The 21,628-nt window shown below is 51.5% G+C and overlaps 2 protein-coding genes across 4 annotated transcripts in view; one reads left to right on the plus strand and one right to left on the minus strand.

Annotated features, from left to right (window-relative positions):
* The window catches only part of ABL1 (ABL proto-oncogene 1, non-receptor tyrosine kinase), an 82,753-nt gene extending 71,370 nt beyond the window's left edge, over positions 1-11,383 (plus strand). For all 3 annotated transcript variants that reach the window (XM_075055968.1, XM_075055969.1, XM_075055971.1), the window contains exons 7-11: positions 1,592-1,776; positions 3,897-4,049; positions 4,619-4,708; positions 5,046-5,210; positions 7,627-11,383. In XM_075055968.1, coding sequence (XP_074912069.1) covers positions 1,592-1,776; positions 3,897-4,049; positions 4,619-4,708; positions 5,046-5,210; positions 7,627-9,326 — 2,293 coding nt within the window. In that variant the 3' untranslated portion in view covers positions 9,327-11,383. The remainder of the gene's footprint in view (positions 1-1,591; positions 1,777-3,896; positions 4,050-4,618; positions 4,709-5,045; positions 5,211-7,626) is intronic.
* A 5,403-nt stretch (positions 11,384-16,786) lies between these two features.
* On the minus strand, positions 16,787-17,173 carry QRFP (pyroglutamylated RFamide peptide). Its single transcript, XM_075055958.1, has one exon. The coding sequence runs from the start codon at positions 17,171-17,173 to the stop codon at positions 16,787-16,789; it is 387 nt and encodes a 128-aa protein (XP_074912059.1).
* Between the last annotated feature and the right edge of the window lie 4,455 nt (positions 17,174-21,628).

Consider the following 21,628-nt stretch of genomic DNA (forward strand, 5'->3'; position numbering starts at 1 on the left):
TGTAGAAATGGCCTCCTAGCAATATAATGACACATCCTGCGCGAAGGTTTGAGAGTTGCTGAGCTTTATACAAGATGCGCTCTGTGCCATAGCGTGACCTTTCCTGCCCAATTAACTGGAATATGAAATTAGCACATGTTTTTTCACAGAGACAAATATGAAGATCATGTGTAAAGTTCTAGGTGCTCCTCTAAGTCATGCATTGCCTTTGCTGCCTGAAAGGCCTGTTTAAATGCTTCTGTCAGTCAATAAAGTGAACGGTGATGCTGCAAATTAAAATTTCCAGCCTTTGATTTGCTCTGTTGAAAGTATTTCATCCTTTCAGCCTGTAGGAAGTGAACTTTAAAAACTGCTTTGTATGAATCCCATTTGTCTGTTCTCCTGTTCATTTTATTTCCACTTATTTCTGATGACCCATTTATCTAAAATAAATAGTAGCGTTTTTCCTTATCAGCCACCCCCATACCCACCTACCCAATTATTTTAAGAGTGTTGTCACAGTTCACATCCATGGATTCAAATGCTGGGCTGTGACCTCATTTAATGAATCAGGAAGGAGGAGGAATTTGATTATGAAGAGGAGCTTTTATTTAGACACACATTGTAGTAATCAGCATTGATAAGAAGGTATATTCAAAAACACTGTGAAAATTTAATGGGCATCTAGTAAGACGTACTTTTTTTTTTTTTTTTTAATTTATTCTGATTGAGCAGAACAAGCAAAAGAAACAGCAGTGTCTGCCTCGTATCTAAAGATCTCACCCAAGCTTTCTGGTAGAATCAATTTTTAGTTCAACGTGACATAATCTGGATAAGTGTTTTTAATAAAACCTAATATTAGGAGAAAGGTAATTCTGTGCTTTACATTTCTATACTCATGAAGCATTTCCAAGGGTGCTAACAGCAAGTACGAGCCAGGGAAGCGGCAAATGCAACATGCACATCTCTCACCTGCCAGGGAAGAGGCAGGTGAAAAAATGTGGAGGAAAACCTTAAATTGCTTATTGCCCACTCCTCTGAAAATGTAAATACTGATCGCAGAGGCTACAACAGGTTTGAAAAGGCCAAAACATGGTATGAAAAAGTTGTGTTGTAAAATGTGGTACGCTTGGGAGGAAGAAGAGCATAGCTGGGAGCTAAACCTGGTGCTTGAGCTAGGACTGGAAAAGGAGTTCTGGAGAGCGACTGGTGTTGGCTGGGGTGACCGAATTGCTAGAGAGGTGGGCAAGAAGTCAGGCATTGAGACTTTGTGTGTTCCGTGCTCATCCGTAGCTATTGATAACTTGAGCACTGACATTTCTTTAAATTATTTTTATCCTGAGGGTGGCAGCTTTTATTGAAAGTGAGGGGGCTTCTTGAAGCTTTCACTTCAAATTAAAAAAAAAGTTTGGATGACAGTCTTACAAAGCTGGAATGGAAAATAACTTTCCCTCTTACTTGTATGTGTATAACTACATAATTTCTGTGTAATACTCTGATCAAAATAATCATACACAGGCCCAGGTTTCTTCAGGAACAGCAGATTTCCTTGTTATTGCTAGAAGTGAGACGGTAAAGACTACTCATTGCCTATTTTTGTTCTTGTTTTTAGGGACCTTGCTGCCAGAAACTGCCTTGTAGGGGAGAACCACTTGGTGAAGGTGGCAGACTTTGGCCTGAGCAGGCTAATGACAGGTGACACGTACACTGCCCATGCCGGAGCAAAATTCCCTATCAAGTGGACTGCACCAGAAAGCCTGGCCTACAACAAGTTCTCCATTAAGTCTGATGTCTGGGGTAAGAATTTGCAATTACGAATTAATGCAGATTATAGTCTTCTTTTCCAGGGCTGTGAAATGAGGACATTGTGAAACATTTCAGGAGGGAGTGTATTCCCTGGTTTGAGCCATATTGTTCTATGAGCTTGTCAGAGTGAGGGACTAATCTCTACTAAGTCAGTCTTTGAGTGGAGCACTGAGGATGCCGACCTGACTTTATACGTTTGAATCGTTGCCAAATATGAAAATAAAGGTTACTGTAGTGTTTATGGAAATGTATGAAATGGGGCTGGAGGGCACCAATACTACTGTCTTGATAGAATTCTGGCACAGAACTATGAAGCGATATATTGTTATGTAGCCAGGACCTTTCTAACTATGTCAAGGAGGAAAGTGAGTATCTGGTTCATTGTATGTTAAAAAAAAATAAATTACATGTGTATCGGATAGCTCCAAGCTCATCTTTCTGCATTTTAAAAGAATAATCTTTGGAATGAGATGAGGAGAAACAGAGAGAAAATTTGATGACAAATGGTTATTGAAGAGCCTTGAAGTGCTGGTGATAAGAGTAGGCTTAGCTAAATGGAGCTACGTTCTATCAAATCTGACTGCAGAAAATCTCATTGTACTTTTTATCAGCCTTTCTTTGGGTTTTATATCTCTGCCATAGCTGTTGGTCAAATTCTCAAAAGTGCACAGAGACATGAGAGAGAAGTTTGTGGGACATGGTCCCAAAGGCACTTGGAAAATGTTATCCTGAGCATCTTCTACATATAGAACAACAGATAGTGGTGAAGCAGTGATGAAGCTTTCTGGAGTTTGGGGGAAACTGTGCAGAGAAAGGCTTTATTTTGAAGAAACTTTAAGGTAGCTGGCTGATGCAAAATGTTTTATAGATGGGGGAGGAAAACCCAAAACAGCCTCTCAAGGAGTTGATCAAGGTGTTTTTTCTGCTTTGGACTTGCACGTGGCAGTGTTGGCTGCTGCCAGGTATCTGCCACAGTCTCAAGGATGCTGCTGTATCGCTGTGGTGGCTGCAGGACCCCTGTTGCGTTTAAATAGTAGAGTACTCGGGAAGGAAAGATCCAAAAGGAGTATTGGGTGTCTTTAATTAGGGTTAGTGTAACCTTGTGTAGTGAAGGTTGGGGCAGTGGACTTCGGGATCTGATCAGAACAAGCCAGCCATCCCTGGAGGCCACGGCTGCTGCTGGGCACGCCACAGTTTAGATGCTTTCACCTCACTGCCTCAAGACAGCAATCAAAGAAAATTGTGCACAGAAATGTCTAATGTAAATTGCCCTTGGTGGTGTTACCATGTAATGTGATGTGATTTCCTTACTTATGCAGAATTGTAATCGCTTTCTCTTCAGGTTAAGAACAGAATAGGGTGACTGAACTAATTACATGCAGGTTGTTGAACTGGTGTTGAGTTTATTCTGTGTGCCTGACTCCTGGGTTAGCTGCCTGACCCTGGTGCTGACCTGCATCCACACCAACTTCTGGGACTTGAATGCCTTGCCTGTTTCAAGACCCTTTTTGTGCTCTCTCTTTTCCTGTTCAGCTTTCCCTGTGACCAAAATCTCTCGCCCTCACCCTGTCGTGTTGGTAGCCCCTGCTGAAGCTTTCCTCTCACCACTGGCTCCCAGGTTTCCCCTCTAGACCATGCTGCAGCTAAACAAGGGCACCCCAAAAAGCCCTGAGCTATTAAAATGTGCAAGTCCTCTAGGGAGAGGTTGCAGATGAGAGGAGCTGTCAAATTGAGGGAGAGACTGCAGTGCAGCAGTGAAATGGTTTCAGCTAATCCACTGTGAAGTCTCTTAATTGTGCCTTTAATAGGACTTGAAGGATCTCAAGGCGTTCAGGTTTGAGACAACTGATACATTGAAAATTAGTCTAATTCTACCCTGTCATATCGCAGGAGACTTGTCTGTGCTGACGAAGAGGCTTGTTACGCTTCTTTAACATTTAAGCTGCTGCTGAGCATGGGATCTGAGCCACCCAGAGCTGGTTTAAGTGTGCAGCACTGTTTGGTGACTACTCCCACTAAACATCCTCTCAAATTTAAGATGAAAACAAACCTTATTGATTTTTTAAATCTTTTTTTTTTTTATTGTTTTTTTCTTTCTTTCTCCATTGCAGCCTTTGGCGTTCTGCTGTGGGAAATTGCAACCTATGGTATGTCCCCTTACCCTGGGATTGACCTGTCTCAAGTCTATGAGCTGTTGGAGAAAGACTACCGTATGGAGCGCCCGGAAGGCTGTCCTGAGAAAGTTTATGAGCTCATGAGAGCATGTAAGTGTTCCTCAGCCCTGCAAATGCTGCTTTTTAGCTCTGCAGAGGTGCAGTAAAATTGCCAGGATCTGGCCACGTACAGCAAGGCACAAGAAACCCCCTGCCAGTTCCAGTGAAGGTGCAGTGCTATGTAGAAGTGTTTGCTTAAAACTGCGTTCCCCAGAGGACGAACACGCTATGTTCTTCTCTACTGGGAGCACATAGGCCTGGGGGAGAGATTTGTTGTTCAGCTCAGTGTTTTCTTTGTCTCCTTTTTCCTGACAATTTAAAGAAAAGCTTGTGCTCTAAGGATGAAGCAGGAGCTTCATTAGGCTTCTTAAGGGACCGACTGTTACTCTTCCACTGTGGCCTTTTGGTACGTGACTTACAGTGTGATACGGGTTTTTTTCCAGCATTACTTTGGCTTAGTGGTGGTTGCAGATACCCAGCACCCTTCAGACGAGGTTTTCACGTCATTATTTTATCTCGCCCATTTTATAAAAAAGGAACTGCGGTAGCTAACTCCTCCTGGTGCAGTGTACTGAATGTCTAATGCTGGCAGGAAGTTTTGAGTGGTGTTGTTTTTTCAGGCTGGCAGTGGAGCCCTTCTGATAGACCCTCCTTTGCTGAGATCCATCAGGCCTTTGAAACGATGTTTCAGGAATCCAGCATATCGGATGGTAGGTCTGGGTCCCTCTCGGACCAGCAATTCCAGGGATGGGAAAAGGGCCAACTGCATCCTTAACGCTGCACGTTGCTCATACGCTGCTTTGCAGTGAAACTCAGTCCTAGGTTATACGGCCTGGTGTGAATGGCATAGAAAACAGAGGTGTTAACATGTGGGCTTTTTCTGTGTGTGGGCATGCACCTGATTTTTAAAGGCCCAAATGGCTGAACAACCTCAAGGAAACTCTACCTTGTGTTGTTCGCTTTTCTTTTGTGCTATTAAGTCTGAACAGCACAATAGTTCTTATCTTCTGTTGATTATAGTGATTGTTTTTCTTCTGTTCGTTGCAGAGGTGGAGAAGGAATTGGGAAAGAAGGGCATGAGGAGTGTAGTGAGCAATTTCCTCCAGGCCCCAGAGTTACCAACCAAAACACGAACATCGAGGAGAGCTGCTGAAAGCAAAGATGCCAACGAGGGCTTGGAGACTGCACATGCTCGAGGCCAGGGGGAATGTGGTAGGTTTTAATTAAAATCATTATTCCTTCAGGAAATACAGAGGAAAACAAAATGCATGTCCAGCTCCAGGTCTTCACCTAGGCAAAGCTGTGTCTAATAACAAGTGCCATCTTTCTGTACCAGTATTGTGTTTCTGGGTGACAGGCTGCTGAGCTTGCCTTCCTGGGTTCAGAACTCCCTTTATTATTTTTTTGCAAAGGTGCGTTGTTAATCTTGGGACCAGATACACACAGCAGCTGGGAGTTTGAATCCTTAACTGACTGAGGGATTGGCGTTTTACCTGCCGTTGCTTAGAGAAGCCCTAGGAGTTCTTTTAACTTAATGGCTGTTGCCTGCAGCTCCCTATAGACCAGAACCTGAGCACAGAGCTCTCTGATCATATCCTCTTCCCACTCCCTGGCAGGAGCTATCAGTGGGATCTCCCACTGCATCTGAGTGCTGGGTAATCTGCTGTGTTCAAGCCGCTTTACACTACCACAGTGCATCATTTAAAGCAGGAGGATTGCTCGGGTTTAGCAAGCCCCATAAGGGAGGTTTCTTCACTGTTCCATCCTACCAGATTTGTGCTTGGAGCACTGAAGAGTATTACTCTTGGCAGGTACCAAATATAATTTCAGCAAGGGACAAAGAGGTATTTACAGAATCTTCCATGAAATTAAACTCTCTTTCAATCAGTTTCTTCAAGAACTTACCTTCCCTTCTGAGGTAATAAAAGCAGTGGTAAAACGCTGAATGTATACAGTAGATCTGTATCTAGCTCATCTGAAAAACATTAAGGTAAAACAAAATACAGTGGGTTTTTTCCAGCTCCTGTTGAGGCTGCCTTCTCTGACCATTCATGTGACTGACCTTTTTTTGTGTAATGTCACCTAGTAGTACATGTTTCAGTAGCAGATGTACATCTAGACAAAGAGGGGAAAAAAAGAGGGGATGTTAAATGTTTGAAAAAGGAAGTATCAGTGATTTAGAAAGGAATGTTATTTACTGTATATAGGAAATATAATTGCCTAGTATTACAAGCTTTGAAGTAAAATAACTTCATTTAAATACTTAAGGGCTTTGAGAGATTCAAGTGCAGCAGGAGTATGATTTTAACATTATGCTGGGAATCATTTCACTCTTTATTGTGAAAGAAAATATTTCACATTAAAGTTTTATTGCAGTTTCCCCTTCAATTGTCAGTGTTTCCATAGCAAGTCCAGTGGCTGGAAGCTGATCCTCAGTGCAAGCTGCTAGTTTTCTCTGGATCCTTAGCAGCCCCACTGTGTCTAGACACAGTAAGGCCATGGCCTCCCAAAGTGCTGTGAGAGCCCTTCTGGTTGTCCAGGTCCCCATAAGTTTTTGTGTGGGAATGGTTTAACTGCATGTGGTCCTGTGGAAGCATGCTATCTTCTCAAAGTATGCAACAATTTTTTCTTCAAATTCTCTCTCCTCAACGAAAATCCCTTCCTCAACCAAAATCCTACCCATAGCATGATGATCACCAATATGTGACTAAGAAGCATTCTCCTTTTCCCCTATGACTCTGCTTCATCTCCCTTCTTACTGCCTAGTGGAGCTGTAAATGTATATGCTGCCCTGAAGGCATTCCTCCTTTGAATTAGAATGCCATCTGAGTGCCTGGCCTGGGAATGAGACGCCCTGTCAGTCAAATATGGAGACCTTCAGGACTCTGGATAAATTTATTATAAACCACTACTCATTTTTAAATGCCTCTTGTTAAGTGGAAAAAGGGTCACCCCATCATTTGTGTCTGGAGCGATGCTGCTGAAGGAGGCTGTTAGTGCCGCTTTCCTCCATTATTGTACAAAGCTGGCCATCTTCGTGGTGGTATGACCTGAAGTGTTCAGCTGTCAAAGGGCATCTTGATTTCTGCTTGTGAAAAAATTATTTCCATTCCCCACAAAGGATGACATCAGGAAAGGAGGTTAGGAGTATCGGAATCTTAAGTGAACAAGGAGACTGAGGATGGAGGGGGGTTAGAGAGGTATCTTATTAATTCAGAGGGTCGGCTATTCAAAAGACAGCAACAGCACAGGGACTAAAGCAAAGGCCTCTTAATATTTATCTTCTTCACGGTGTGAAGTTTAGACAAGTCTCCAGATGTGAGGGTGGGAATCTGAACATAAACATTTTGTGTTTGTATGTCGCTGTTTAAATCAGAAGCCTACAGGGAGGGTAATTTGGCAGCTGAGTTCTGTAGAGGCCACCTCAGAAATGAATGTATGCAGGACTAGGGACCTTGTTCAGTCTGGGCTTGAATGTGGCTGTATTTGCTTTACTTCTGGTCTGAAGTTGTGTCTCTTTACAGAACCTGCACCTTTCGGAGGTGCTGCAGTGGTTTGATCCTGGAAGAAAACCGATTATTCTGGCTCCTGAAGCAATGCTCAATAGACTCTTTTCTTTCCCTTGCAGACCCTCTGGATCATGAACCTGCTATTTCTCCCTTGCTCCCACGGAAGGAGAGGGTGGCCATGGAGAGTAGTTTGAATGAAGATGAGAGGCTGCTTCCGAAAGACAAAAAGCACAACCTCTTCAGCGCCCTTATCAAGAAGAAGAAGAAGACTGCCCCTACCCCTCCGAAACGGAGCAGTTCCTTCAGAGAGATGGACGGCCACTCGGACCGCAGGGCGGGTGGGGAGGAGGAGTGCAGGGATGCTGGCAATGGAGCTTTCATTGCACCCCCCACAGATGCAGCTGACCCCTCCAAGTTTCAGAGCCCAAGCAACGGGGCTGGTGTCACCAATGGGGTTGTTGCTGGGAACTCTGGATTTTTATCGCCCCATTTACGGAAGAAGTCGAGCACGATGAGCAGCAGTCGAGGGGTGGCTGGTGAAGAGGAGAGTAGTTCCAACTCCAGCAAGCGTTTCTTAAGGTCCTGTTCAGCCTCCTGTGTGCCCCACGGAGCCAAGGACACAGAATGGAAATCTGTGACTCTGCCTCGGGATTTGCAGTCCACGGGACGCCAGTTTGATTCCTCTACTTTTGGGGGACACAAAAGTGAAAAGCCAGCACTGCCTCGGAAGCGGGCAAACGAGGCCAAGACAGACATTTCTGTCAGAGGAACAGTGACCCCTCCTCCACGGCTGCTTAAGAAAAATGAAGAGACCACTGACGATGTGTTCAAAGATGCAGAGTCAAGCCCTGGCTCCAGCCCTCCCACTCTGACGCCAAAACTTGGCCGTAGGCAACCTGCTGCCCCTCCTTCCTCCAGCGTGCTCCACAAGGACGATGGAGTCAAATCCAGTGCCTTAGGTACCACTGTGATGATGGACCAAGGTTCTGCTGCCAAACCCAACCCTGCTGGGTTTGTGGTTGCTGGCAAGGCTTCCTCTGAGGAGCCACGACTGAGGAGGCTCAAGCAGACCTCAGAGTCGGCAGGGAAGGACAAAGGGAAGTTATCGAAGCTGAAACCAGCACCTCCGCTTCCGCTTTCTTCATCGTCCATCAGCAAGCCTGGGAAGGTTTCTCACAGTCCCAGCCATGAAGCAGCAGCAGATGTGGTGTCTGGGCTGAAATCCAAACAGTTGACTCAGGTTGGAGAGGCTGCAAGCAGTGATGCTGTCAAGCCAAACCAGTCAGGGGAAGGTGTGAAAAAGCTGGGGATCCCCTCTGTACCAAAGCCACAGTCCTCTACAAAGCTGCTGATGAGCACGACAGCCCCAGCTGCCTCTTCCTCATCTGTACCCTCTGCCCCAGGCGGGGACCAGCCATCATCTACAGCCTTCATCCCTCTTATATCCACTAGGGTCTCGCTGCGGAAGACCCGGCAGCCGCCAGAGAGGATTGCCAGTGGCACCATCACTAAAGGAGTGGTGTTGGAAAGCACTGAGGCTCTGCGGATCGCCATCAGCAAGAACTCTGAACAAATGGCAAGCCACAGCGCTGTCTTGGAGGCTGGCAAGAACCTCTACACGTTCTGCGTGAGCTATGTGGACTCCATTCAGCAGATGAGGAACAAATTTGCCTTTCGGGAGGCCATCAATAAGCTGGAGAATAACCTACGGGAGCTTCAGATCTGCCCGGCAACAGCTGGCAGCGGTCCTGCAGCCACCCAGGACTTTAGCAAACTTCTCAGTTCAGTGAAAGAAATCAGCGACATTGTTCAGAGGTAGCAGAAGCCAGGTTAAAAAAAATTTTAAAAAATAAATAAATCACAATGGGCCAAAGCCAGCTGTGGAGAGGGTAACGTGTGGACTGACAAAGGACTGGGGCGTTCAGGTTAGGGCTGTGCAAAAGACAGACTGTGAATGGATGCCCCAGCTCCAAAGGGCAGGGCTGTGTTCAAGAGGCACTTTCCACCCTCTTAACTCAGATTCCCTGTGTTTCATATACTCGTAATCGTCTTATCTGTGGAGTTCTTGCCTTGTGGACTACAAGTCTAAATGCTGATGTCACACCATGCCTTTTTATTAATATTTTATTGTTCTGGACAGATGATTAAGACTGAAGCCAGACTGATGGACACTGAGATGCCATCCTCCTCAGGAGGACTTTCTACTGCATTTTCGTTCCCTCCCTCTGCCCCACTGTACACAAGGATGAGTGTTTGAATAGCAATATACCCACTGCATTTCTTGGGAGAGTTGCAGCACATGTCCCTGGCCCGAGTCTGACATTTACCAGACATTAATGCGACAGATTTGGTGCTTGGGTGGGAAGGGGGGAAAATTGTTAATGTAAGGTTTTGTTAATGACAGAATGCTACAAGTGATGTTTGCCCGAATTATTGCTATGATTCCGCCTGCTGCCCTTCGTTTCTGTGTTTTCAGTAATTTCTTAATGTTATTGAGCCCAAACGAATTGCTCGGGTTCAGAATATTGCAGACAGCACCCTCTAATGTAGTGGCACAGGAGCCTGTTTGCAGATCTCCCTTGGTAGCGAAAGAGGACTGGAGAAGGTCTGAGGAAGGATTTGCTGTCACAGTCTCGTGATATCTAACATTAATCGGGCTGGCGTTTGGGTTGGAGGGTTGCAGAGGTCAGGGAGCAGTAGGCTGGTGCTGAGCAAGGCATCGCTCCCTGAAAGACAGGAGGGTCGCAGCAGGGGAAGATAGCTTCGGATGAGCTCAGAGTTACCACTGTGCCTCCAACAGTCGTTTCAGCTGAGCTTGCACATCGCAGATGGGCGAGAACTGCTGTTTCTCTAGTTGAATTTCCAGGGTTTTGTTCTATGAGCGGAGATGGGACCTGGCTTCTGCCCTCCCGTAGAGACCTGTGCTTTGAGGGGCTGTGGTGCCTCCCTTTCCGTGCCAGTGCTAACTCCCCATGAAGAGCTCAGATGCCAGTACTTTGGGGTTAAAACCGTCACTACCTTCATGCCAATGTGGTTCCATCCAGCATCAAACAAGGATCTGTGAAGACTGCAGATGCTTCTCTTGGGTGCATCTCCTGAGGAAACTGCCACAAAATGCTGACAGCAGGACTCCTGGGCTTCCTTTCCAAGGTCCTGTGACCTTCCCAACTAATGCAACACAACTGGGAACTAACTGTGACTCGTGAAAATAGTGAAAGAACAAGGTTTAGGGCTATTAACGGTGCAATTTAACTCCTCTTAACAGTTCCAAACAAGAGAAAAAAGCATTTTCCATGTCCTGTTCCTCAGTAACTCGTGACCCCTCTTGTGTATCTTAAACACTAATTGCCTTCAATTGTATTTTATTCTGTTCTCTTTGGAACTGTTTGTTTTGTATATGATTTCTAGTAGTTCACTCGTGTGTGTTCACGCCATTTCTCGCCCTCACAAACAGCCATGACTTAACACATGACAAATGTTCAAAAGAAAATACACACTTCTGCCACAGGCTGCCTTTAAAAATGTAAAGGAAAAAAAAAAAAAACAAAAACAACCAACCCTTGGACTGTCTCTTTCCTGGAGGTACTGTTTTTACTTTGATAACATATTGTGCCACTATATTATACATTTGTATCTCGTTATTACACACTTTTGTAGACTTGTCTTTTTTACAGTGTGTAAATAGCTCTGTCCTTCATCTCTGTGATACTTAAGGGGGTTGTTTCCCCTTTAATTTGGTCCAGTACAGATTGTTTCTGTACATGACTTTCAATTCTTCCTCCTCTCTTTCTCTATTTTTCATTTTTTTTGATTTATTTTTTATTCCAGTCTCTCTTGCGTAGTATATTTAAAAATAAATCAATGTTGAGGAAAACCCGTGTTTGTCTGTTAGCAAGGCTTTTCAAACCCTCCTCTTAGACTCCATGTCCGAAAAGAGGGTTTCCCTGTTTGAGTGGTTCACTGGGGCCCTTCGACACAGCGGTCTGGTCAGAGCGCCAGGCAGCAGCACCTTTCCATGTCCTTTTGATCTGGCTCTGAAAAGTCAGGAGAGAAAAAAGATGCACAGAATAAAGACTCTGTCATCACCTCTTTTGAATCAAAGACTTTGCTGTTGTCTTCAATGAGATTCAAATCAGAGATTTGACTTTTAAACTTTTCTTCCTTTTAATTGTTTGTATTGGGTATTTCAGCTGCTGTTGTTTTTTCCTCCTCCTCTGCTGTGAAATGACCTGTGAGTTTCTGTCCTCAGAGAGTTCTGGCTGCTCCCTCCCTCATTTCTGGTTGTCCATCCTTATATTCTGTTTTCAGAGTACCTTCAGCCTTTCCAGGAAATCTTAAGGGAGGGACATATCCAGGTAGTAAGCAGCCTCTAAAATGAGATACCGCCTTGATTAATGCAGATGCTGAAGACTAAAAAAGGATGAGAAGGAAACAAGGACAGATGACAGTGAGTGGTGTGCCTGAGGTCCCGCAGTTGCTCAGTGATGTTTTAGGGTCATAACCCAGCTCACCCTATTTCTGATCCCCTCAACAAGTCCCTGGTGAAATCTGTCGGTCCTGGCGCAGGGAACTGCTCGCTGGTGGACCATGGGAACAAGGGTTGTCGGAAACCTCGTCTTGCCGTGACAGTGATTGCGTTGGGCCGCTTCTAAATGAGCCTGAAAAAGATGAAAAGAGGAGCAGGAGGATGCTGTTGGCAAGTATAAGTGCAGTTAATGGTCTGCACTTGGCAAGGCTCGGGCTACTTTTTGGCGAAGTGGTGGTGTCCGGTGAATGTACACCCAGAGCTATAAGGGGTTCCTGGTTATTCTGTGGTGATGACCCTGGCAAAGATCAGTGTCCAGGCTGCTCTTTGTATACAATCTCTAGCATGAAGACTTGAATACGGTGAATAGCTGTGGGCTGAGGGAAGATGGAGAAGCTTAACCTGCCCCTAAATACGATCAGTCCTGGTGATCTCCATCTCTCCTTGCTGAGGGATGAGTCCATGGTGTCGTGGGAAGGCAGAGGCTGGTTGACCTGGCTGGGGAAAGCCCTGGGATCTGCAGTGGTGGGAGTGAAAGAGGGGATTAAAGGCTAAATTTAGCTGAGTACAGTAGGAGTTGATTTAACAGATCAATGCATTTAACAGTTTGATTGCACCAATTTTCAAGGCTATTGAGCTTGAAAGTGAGAGTGCTCTGGGGGAAAAATAGCTGTGTTTGTGTTTTTGTTTTGGTTTTTGTGTCTTTGAAATTACAATGTTCACTCTTTTAAGTTTCCCTTTAATGTCATCCTGCCTTTTGTGGAGAAGTTGTTTGTCACAAGATGTGGTCAGTGTTTTACACTCTTTCTCAAAAAAAAAAAAAAAAGTTATTAAAGATAGGCTGCTGTGGCAGCTTGTCTTGTAGAGATGCTGCTGGACCAGCGGCACTCTCAGGTGTGCGAGAGCGTTGCCTGCCCCCAGGGATGACTGGGGACCAACTGACAGCCTCTTCCTTGTTTGACGTTAATCCTTTCACGATTGAAAAGAGAGGAAAATATACCTAAGCTCTGTGTCACCTCTGAAGAGAGTGTTCGTGGCATCACACGTGCATCTAAAAAGCGGGCTGGCAGCGGAGTGGGATGGGCTCGGGAGCTGCTCCTGGTCCGAGGGTGAGGCCTGGCCTGGGCAGGTTGCTGGGTATGATGCTCCTGGATCAATCTGCTTCTCGGGTCAGTCCTGATGCCTTGACAGTGCTGTTGGTGCCCCTAAAGCTGTGGGGTTCGGGACAGCCCTGCAAGTCATTTGACTGTTTAGGCTGGGATCAAAACTGCCCTCCCTGGGAGTGGAGGGCTGCTCGGTGTTTTTTCAACAGTAGATCCAGCTCAGCAGAAAGTTTACGTGCAAACCAGGCTACGCTGAACTGTTTTCTCAGCAATCGCCCCCCTGTTGAAGGTTATGTGTTTGTCCTAACATCCAGTCTGCTGATAAAGGTCCTACCTGTGCTCCCAAAGCCGCAGTGCTGAATGACCCAGTTATGATGCATTAGCCTCTTCACGAGTCCCTTGGACGTGATTAAATCGGCCTCTTTCTCTACAGAGGATCCACTTGGGTTTCTGAGATTTGCTGCTCATGTTGTGTGTGTTTGTAGTGCTGCGGGTCTGCTCGGGACGGCGGAAAAATGAGGAGCAGCCTACGGGAATGGAGCAGATGAGTGGAGATGGGGCTGGGGCAAGGACGAGGCTTGTACCCTGGTCAGGGAAGGATAATGGGGTGTTTTATAGAGGGTTCCAGCAGCGGCGAAGTTGGCAGCACGTGTCTGCATCGGTCCTTGCTGGCTGGGTCCACTGGCCATGGGTAGAAGAATCCAATGCCTACTTGGTGCCATCCCTTTGTGGGCTGTCTTGCGTGGCAGGCGGTGGTGCCGGTGCTCCAGGCAAGTCATCCTGCCTCATCTACACTCTGCTCTGCTGCTGCAGTGAATCTGGCTCCTCACGGATCGGTGTGCAGGTTGGTTCCAAGCTCTCTGGCTCTCAAAGGTGTTGGGGATCTGTGTGTCCCCCTGGGAGCTGCCCCGCAAAGGGACCCAGGAGGGGAGGAATTGGGAGGGGGAATATGTTCCCATGGGAGCTGGACGGGAGACACCATGTCCAGCACGCAGGGATGGGCTTTCCAGCCTTTTGGGGGTTGCTCCTGGTGTATTCCACCCTCCTTCCTCCCAAAGAACACCCCCAAACTTCAGGCAGTTATTTTCCATCACTTTTACCGCCTCCTCCTCCCCGCCCTAGCCTCAATCACCAAGGAGCAATAACGAAGAGCCTGGAGCTGCCTTTTCCCGAGCACATCAGCCAAGGGGTGCTCCAGGGGTGCTGCGACCCCTCGCCTGCCCCACATCGCAGCCTGCCGGGAGCCCCTTTCCTCCCGGCAGGTGAAGGGGGTGATGGCATCACCCCCCCCAGCACGGAGCTGCCCATCAAGGAGCCCCCCGGGTGCACGGGCTGAGCCCAGCTCTGTCCCACCTGCCAAGTAAGCTCTGTGGGAAGCACTGGCTTTTACTTTTAAATAAGTTTTACAGAGGGTTATTGCACTTCAATCAAAGCCTCGTTATATGTGGGGTTTTGTCATGCTGCTCTGACCCTGTTCCTCGCCTGGGCTTGAGAACAGGAGCCTGGACATCCTCCCCAGCACCAGAATCGCTCAGCAGGTTTCTTTTCCCTTCCCGCAACAGACGGTGCCGCTTTTCCCTGCCTCGTGGCAAAGCCAGGGATTTACCGGCCCTCGCTAACCCAGCATTGCTCAAAACTCTTTCCCCTTCCTCCCTCCCATCCCTCCCCCCAACTCCAGCGCAGGGTAAAATTGATCAGTGCATATTTATTGATGGTTTGAACACTCAAAAGAAAGGGAAAAAAAAAAAAAAAAAGAAGTTGCCATAGAAACATCGATAAAGCTCTCGTCTCCGCGATGTGAGCGCTGCGCCTGCGTCCCCCAAACCGGCGGCCTTTGGTGGGGTGGGAGTTGAGATGGATGGGAGGTGGGTTTGGGGGTGCCCGGGGTTGGGGGCTGCGTGGGCTCAGCCACCCCGAGTGCCACCGGGTTTGTCGGTTGCTGCTGTAGTCCCTGCGGTGCAAGATGATTACCGCAGCAGAGATGCAGGGGAAGGAAAATGCCCTTCGTCGCCTTCGCCACCGGCGCTGTCCTCGTGCGAGGGCCAAACCTTGGCATCGTCTGTATCCCTGCAAATCCGGAGTTGCTCCCTTTCTGCACCCGTGGGGCTGTGACCCACGTGTAGCTCCCCAGAGGAGCCTGCTCCTGTGCCTCCATCGCTCCTCCCTAGACCTGGCTGCCCCACGGCTGGTGTTCTCCTGCGGGTTCCAGCTCCGTTCAGCCTTTGCTTGCACACCGCTCCTGCTGCGAGAGTAACTCACGCCAGCCCCGGCAGCGCCGTATTAAGTGGTCTGTCTGCTTGATGGATATTACAATGCACCTCTCGGAGCCTGATTCCCCCCCTCCCCGCCCCAAGTGCTGCCACGGTCTTTGATTTTGAGGGCGCCATTTAGCGCTTGCAAATCATTGCCCTGCTTCATTTTTGTGCCTGCAATGAAATATTAACAGTCATTAGATGTCTAACTTGCCGTTAGTGCCTGCAAGCCAGGTAGTTAGACCTCTGATTACTAATACCTTTGCCTGCAGTGGCAGGCACAAAAGCAAATGTCATTGGCATCGGCAGAACTAAATCTACCCAAAGGAGAAGGCAATTGCTGTAGAATGGGGCTTGTCCTTCGCAGCCGTGGCTGTGCTGGCTTTTGGGGCTAGCGATTCTCCCGAGCTGCACCGTTGGCAGCGGAGGGGACTGGAGAGCAGAAAGACACCAAGCACCCATTTGGTGATCCCGGGTAGGTGCAGGTGTCCTTGTTTCAGCCCTTCTGCACCCAAATTTCTGCAGCAGCTACAGCTGGGAATAGGTGGAGATGAGGCCAGGAGGGGGTTAGGAAGGGGCAGGCTTTCAGGCAAGTGCTGGGGGGATGTGACGAGGACGCTGAAGGTCGGTCGTCGCCGTCTCGCCCTGGTGAGGGCTACGACAGCACCCGAGGTCGGGGTGTGAGCAGGGCGGTGGGACTGCAGCAGCACTGGTGATGCCAGGGCAGGTTTCCATGCTCACGCCAGGGATTTCTAAGGACAAAATTTTCTCGAACCCCGCTGCTCTGGCCTGGTTTGCACGCAGGAGCCGGCTCTCGTAAGTGGCATCTTGACACTAAGCAGAATTTGCTGCCGGAGGGACTTTTCCTTAATAGGCAGGAGAGCAGCAACTCTGTGACTCTGCGGAGAGCTCCAAGGGACCTGCTCCTCCCCGACAGCCCTGCCCTGGCTGGCAGCTACAGGCAAGCCCCGGGGGACTGTCACCGCCAGGACTATCCCTCTGTAACCCTTCAGCCCACCCGCCTCCAGCCTCGACCCCTGGAATTGCCAGCTCTGCCTGCCCTGCTGTGGCATCCCTGCTCTCCGCCTGCGCTGCGGCGCTGGAAACCCAGCGCAGGGCCCTTTCCCTGTGCCCCAGCAAAGGCCACGCGTGACCGGGGAAGGGACACGGTGGCTTCTTTTTAAGGCACCCTCCTCTTCTTCCATTGCACCGGCTGGAAACAGGGACGTGAGATCTGGAGCAGGGCTGCAAGTGGAGCGAAGGCGGCGTCCCCCCTCCCCAAGGCAATCCCAGCAGCAAACCCCCCCCGATACCCTTTTGTCCGAGCAAACCTAGGTGAGATGGAAGGGAAGGACGGGACGGGGTGACCCGCAGGAGTTGGGGGGTCGCATCTGGGCCCTCACCTCCCAAAGCGGAATGTGAAGCCCCCTTTTTTCCTGTTGTAGCCATTGAGCTCCTCGGCCAGGTTCCCCAGCGTGCCGCTACGCTTCTCCCCTCCCGTCGGCAGCAGCTCAGAGCCCCCTTGCCTGCCCGGCCGCTGCCCGGTCCCCTCCTTGCCGTAGCCCCGCAGCTCCCGGACGATGCCCAGCAGCGTGCTCGGCTCCTCGCTTCGCCTCCGCTTTGCTCCTGCCCTCCAGCCGGCACCCAAGTCCTCAAACGCCGCTTGCCAGCCGGGCTTGAGCGGGGTCCCTTCCCCGGGGTCTCCCGGCTCCTGCAGCTCGGTGGGAGGGAAGCAGGCCCCCAGACTCAGGAGGAAGAGGCAGGACAGCGAGTAGGGTGCTTTCATCTGGGGGAAGCGCAGGAAGGGAAAGGCATGTCGGTAAACCCCAGAGCATCCTCGGGCAGCGGCTAAAGCAGCAAGCAAGGGCTGCCCTCGGCTAGCACGTGTTCCCCATCCCTGCTGCAGCACCCGCAAACCAGCCCTGCCACCCTTACACCCTGCAAGAAAACCCCCTCCAGCACCCACCACTCCTCCTGCAGCACCCGCAAACCAGCCCTGCCACCCTTACACCCTGCAAGAAAACCCCCTCCAGCACCCGCCACTCCTCCTGCAGCCTCCGCACCAGCACCCGGCTGCAGTGGGGATGCTGGGGGGGGGGTTTGTCTGAGCTCGTTCTACCTCTCCGCTGCCTCCATCAAACCCGCTCCCCTTCATCTTTAGCAGCTCTGTGCTCACAAATTATAGCTGCTCCCCTGGTTTGCAGCCAAGAGCCAGGCTTTGCTTGGATGGGGCCGGCTGAGTGGGCTATTAGCCGGGAAGGCTGATGGGCTCCGGAGCCGCCTGCTCCTCTTAGAGGCACTGCGGGGAGGACTTAAGTGCATTCACCTGAGCCGGCCTTATCTCCCCAATGCGCAGGTCCTACCTGCAGTGCCTGGCTAATGCGAGCGCAGAGGAAGGTGCTCGACATCCCTCTGCTTTATGGGGCTCGGAGGTGCCCCGCCGACAGCAGGGTCCGCTGAGCAAGAGCGGGAGGGAGCGTGGTCCTGGACCGCGCGCGGCAATGCCGCAGGCACCCGGGGTGACCTTGAGCGCGGGCAGGGCTGCTCTGCCTCCCCTTCGTCCTCCCGTAAAGGCTCAGAAAGGGGAAATGGATTTTTTTTATTATTATTTTTATTATTTTCTCCCGCCTTTAAGTCGTCGCCTTTAAAGTCATTGCAGGCGATGGGGGCCAGGGTGTCTGCTCCGTGCTTGCAGGGTGGGGGGGCTGCTGTGGGTGCTCCTCGCTCCTGCACTGGACCTAGCTGAGCCCAAGCCCCCGCCTGTCCTCCCCAGCAGCCCCCCCCACCCGTGGGCTTCGCTTTGGGGTGCTCCCTGCCTCGTTCGCACCTCGCCGCCGTTCCGCTCTCTCCCCTTTCGCACCCAGTTGCCCATCGTGGAACCAAATCGCTGGATGCGGCCAGAGCGGGGAGCACCTTCCCAGCCCCAGCGATCGGTGCTGCTGAGTCCCGTTTTGGGGTCTGGGGGTGCTGGTGGGTGCCCTGCCTGCTGCCCCCAGCTGCCTCCCACCAGCCCTTGCCTCCTCGCTGCCCGTCGAGGCAGGGTGCAAAGCAGGCACCCAGGGGAAGACAGACAGACAGACGGCCGCCAGCAACTCACCTCTCCGCCTCGGGTGATGCCCCAGTGCCGCCCGTCCTGGACCTGCTCCGTGCCCGGACTGAGCCGACCAGCTCGCCTCACCCGCCGTTAAATACCCACCGGTGCTAATTGCCGTGTCACCCCTCGAGCGCGTGGCCGGCTCGCAGGGCTACGGCCGCACAGAGCAGAAGCTGGGATTCTGGCGGGGAGGGGGCTGGAGAGGGGGGACGGGGGCTGGCCGAGCCACCACAATGGGAGCACGGCACCACCGCTGATTAACGAGCCTCCTTCGTTTGCTGCCTCATTTGGAGGAGAGGTCGGGTGCGTGCCGTGCCGGAGCTGGCCTTGAGTCACCGGCAGCTGGCGGGGATGCTGGCGGGAGGGAGGGTCTCGTCCGGGGGGGCACAAGTGTCCCCCACCCCCTCGGCTGGTGCAGGCTCCTGCGTGGCTGTTGGGGGTCCCAGATATGTGTACAAGCGTGGTGGGTGCCCAGGCACCGGCAGAGCCCCCTGCACCCCCAAACCCCGCTCAGGGACTGGCCCTGCACGCACAAGCCTGAGTGCTTCCCCCGTCCTTGGCCAGCGCGCGCAGCCACTGGTGCTAAAACGTGGCCCCCCACGCCTGGCACCCAGCCGTCCCCTCCCGGCTCCGTCCTGGCCTGGGGCAGAGCGGGACGTGGGGTGGGCAGCACCCCGCTGCTCACCAGGGGCTGGGGGCATTGCCCGATGCTCTGCCCATCGGCGCAGGCAGTGGGGAGCGGGTCCCCTCGACTCTTAGACCTGCCACCACCCTCTGTCCTGGTCCCCAGGGCCACCCCAAGGTGCCTGGGTTTGGGCTGGAGCCCCAGGAAACTTTTGCTGCTCCATCCCTGCCCCGCCGGGTCTCCCCAGCCCTCCCCGGCAGTTTTGCGGAGCGGTTTGGGCAGGACAAGGCCACCATGGGCCGGTTCCCGGGGATGCGAGGAAGGAGCCATCCCCCGTCCCCGCGGCGATCCGCCGCCGCTCCCTTTGCCGTCCCCGCGGCGGGTTCCTCCGGCGACGTCTCCGCGCCACGGGCACGGCCACCGACACGCCAGCTAACGATGAGTTCCTTTTATTAAGGAGTTTAGAAAGTCCACATGTACAGCGTTGGACACCACTCACACACGACCTAGACTTCACGGCACTGCTACACACCACGACCCGGCCCGGGGCTTCGTCGGGAAGGTACGCGGCCGGGTCCCAGACCCCCCCGGCCACCCCTGCCCACCCTTCTCCGGGAGGTGTCACCACGGACGGGTTTAGCCTAATCCGGGGCTGCGGAGTAACGCGTGCGCTCTCGGGAATAATCCTGGGAAATCCTGCGTCTCGGCATGGATTAAATACCTCTCGTGCAAGTCAAAACAAAGTCATTAGGGAGTCCTGGGTGACACAGGCAGTTACACAAGGGTTGTGCTACTGACAAACTGCACGTACAACATCCCCTTCCCCGGCACAGAAAAACACCGGTGGAGGGGTCCAGGGTGGGGACGAGCCTTCCCGCCCGGGACACACGGCTCCCAGTGCCTTCTTGTCCCGAAGGCAAGTGCTAGAAAACCCAGCTACAGCTAATCCACTGAAATAAATGAACAAAAAGTAAAGGTGGGCGTTGCGCTCCCCGCCTGCGTGGGACCCTTTCCGGAGGGGTCCGGCGGGGCGCAGGAAGCCCCTTGGAAGCTGCTGGGGGCTTCTGTTCTTGTGCTGGCTGGGAAATGCCACCGCCGAGCTCCCCCAAATCCCATCGTTCGAGAAAGCCAGCCTGGCTGCCTGCTCCAGGCAGGGATGGAGCAGGTAGAGCTGATGCCTGCGCTCGGAGCTCATCCTCACCCGAAGGCTCCAAGGAATGTCTCTGGCAGAGGGGAAAGCTGCAGTGATCCCCAGTGCATCGTGTGTCCCCATTTCCCTGGCAGGACAGACAGATGGGGACCCCCGGCAGGCAACAGGGCGCATCCAGTACAGGATCCGAGGTGGCGAAGGATTAAAAAAAGAGAAGCATGTAGGGAAATACAAATCTGCCACAGCCGGGAAGATGAGCCTTTGATCTTCCCATGCCTTAAACCCCCCCTGGAAACGGGGATGGTGGGAGCTTTCCTCCCCTCCTCGGGCAGTCTGTCCGTCCGACGGTGTGGCGTGGGGGGCTCTGCTCCCCATTGCTGCTGCGGCACAGGCAGAATATCATGTAAAAGGTGGCAGGGTCCCGGCTGTCCCCCCCTCCCCATTCCTACACAGCCCACTCAAGCTTGGTTTTGTGGTTTTTTTTTCAGACAAAAGCCCCCATTTGAGTCCTTCCAGGGAGCCAGAGAGAGAAGTCAGCCCCACACCCCGTGGCAGCTCCTCCTTGGGTCGGCCAGCACGAGGCATCGCCTGCCGCCCGGTTATCAGGGCCCTGCAGATGCTAAGCCCCACTCAGGGCTTCTTTTTGCAAAACCTTAATGGGATTTGAAGAAATGAAAGGCTTTGAATATCTGCAGGTGCCGAGCCAGAGCGCGGCTCATCCTGGGTGAAAATGAATGCGGGTCCCCAGGCCGGGAGCGAGCGGTGGGGGCTCACACGGGGGCACATGGGTGTACTGTCTGAAGCCAAGGGGTTTGGGAAAGGCCACAGCTTTTGGATGGTGAAAGTCCGATGTGAATCCGAGCGGACCTGGTTGGGAGGGAGGAGCTGTGAAATGCAGGCAGAGCCGTGCCGGGAAGCGAGCCTTCCTCACCTCCTCGTCCTCCTTGCTGCGCTCCCCGTTTCCCCAGCGCTGCCAAAACAGCTCCATGCCGTACTCAGTTCTGGGTGAGCGTCCTTGCAGCACCGTGCCGGCTTACTTTGGGGTGTCCCGACCCCCTGGCAAGGCTCCAGGAGCCAGGACAGGGACTATGGGGACAAAGGAGTTCGTAGTTGTCCCTTTCCAGCTGCACTGCTCTTGCAGGGGGAGAGGTGAGCATTTTGCAGACCGGAGAAGGAATCACTGGCACGGTCGCACATCTGCGCAGGCTGCAACTCAGCCGAGCCCTCCCCGTTCCCAGTAGCACCATGGGGTGAGCTGGAACTGTGGAGCAGCAGCCTCGTCCCAGTTCTGGGGGCTTTGTGGGGCTCGGGGCTCCCCACGGCGAGTGTCCCCTAGTCCCTTGCCAGCTTGGCGAGGCCACTGCTGGGCGTC

Source organism: Buteo buteo, chromosome 23 (genome assembly GCF_964188355.1).
Source record: "Buteo buteo chromosome 23, bButBut1.hap1.1, whole genome shotgun sequence".
In the NCBI taxonomy this organism is placed as follows: domain Eukaryota; kingdom Metazoa; phylum Chordata; class Aves; order Accipitriformes; family Accipitridae; genus Buteo; species Buteo buteo.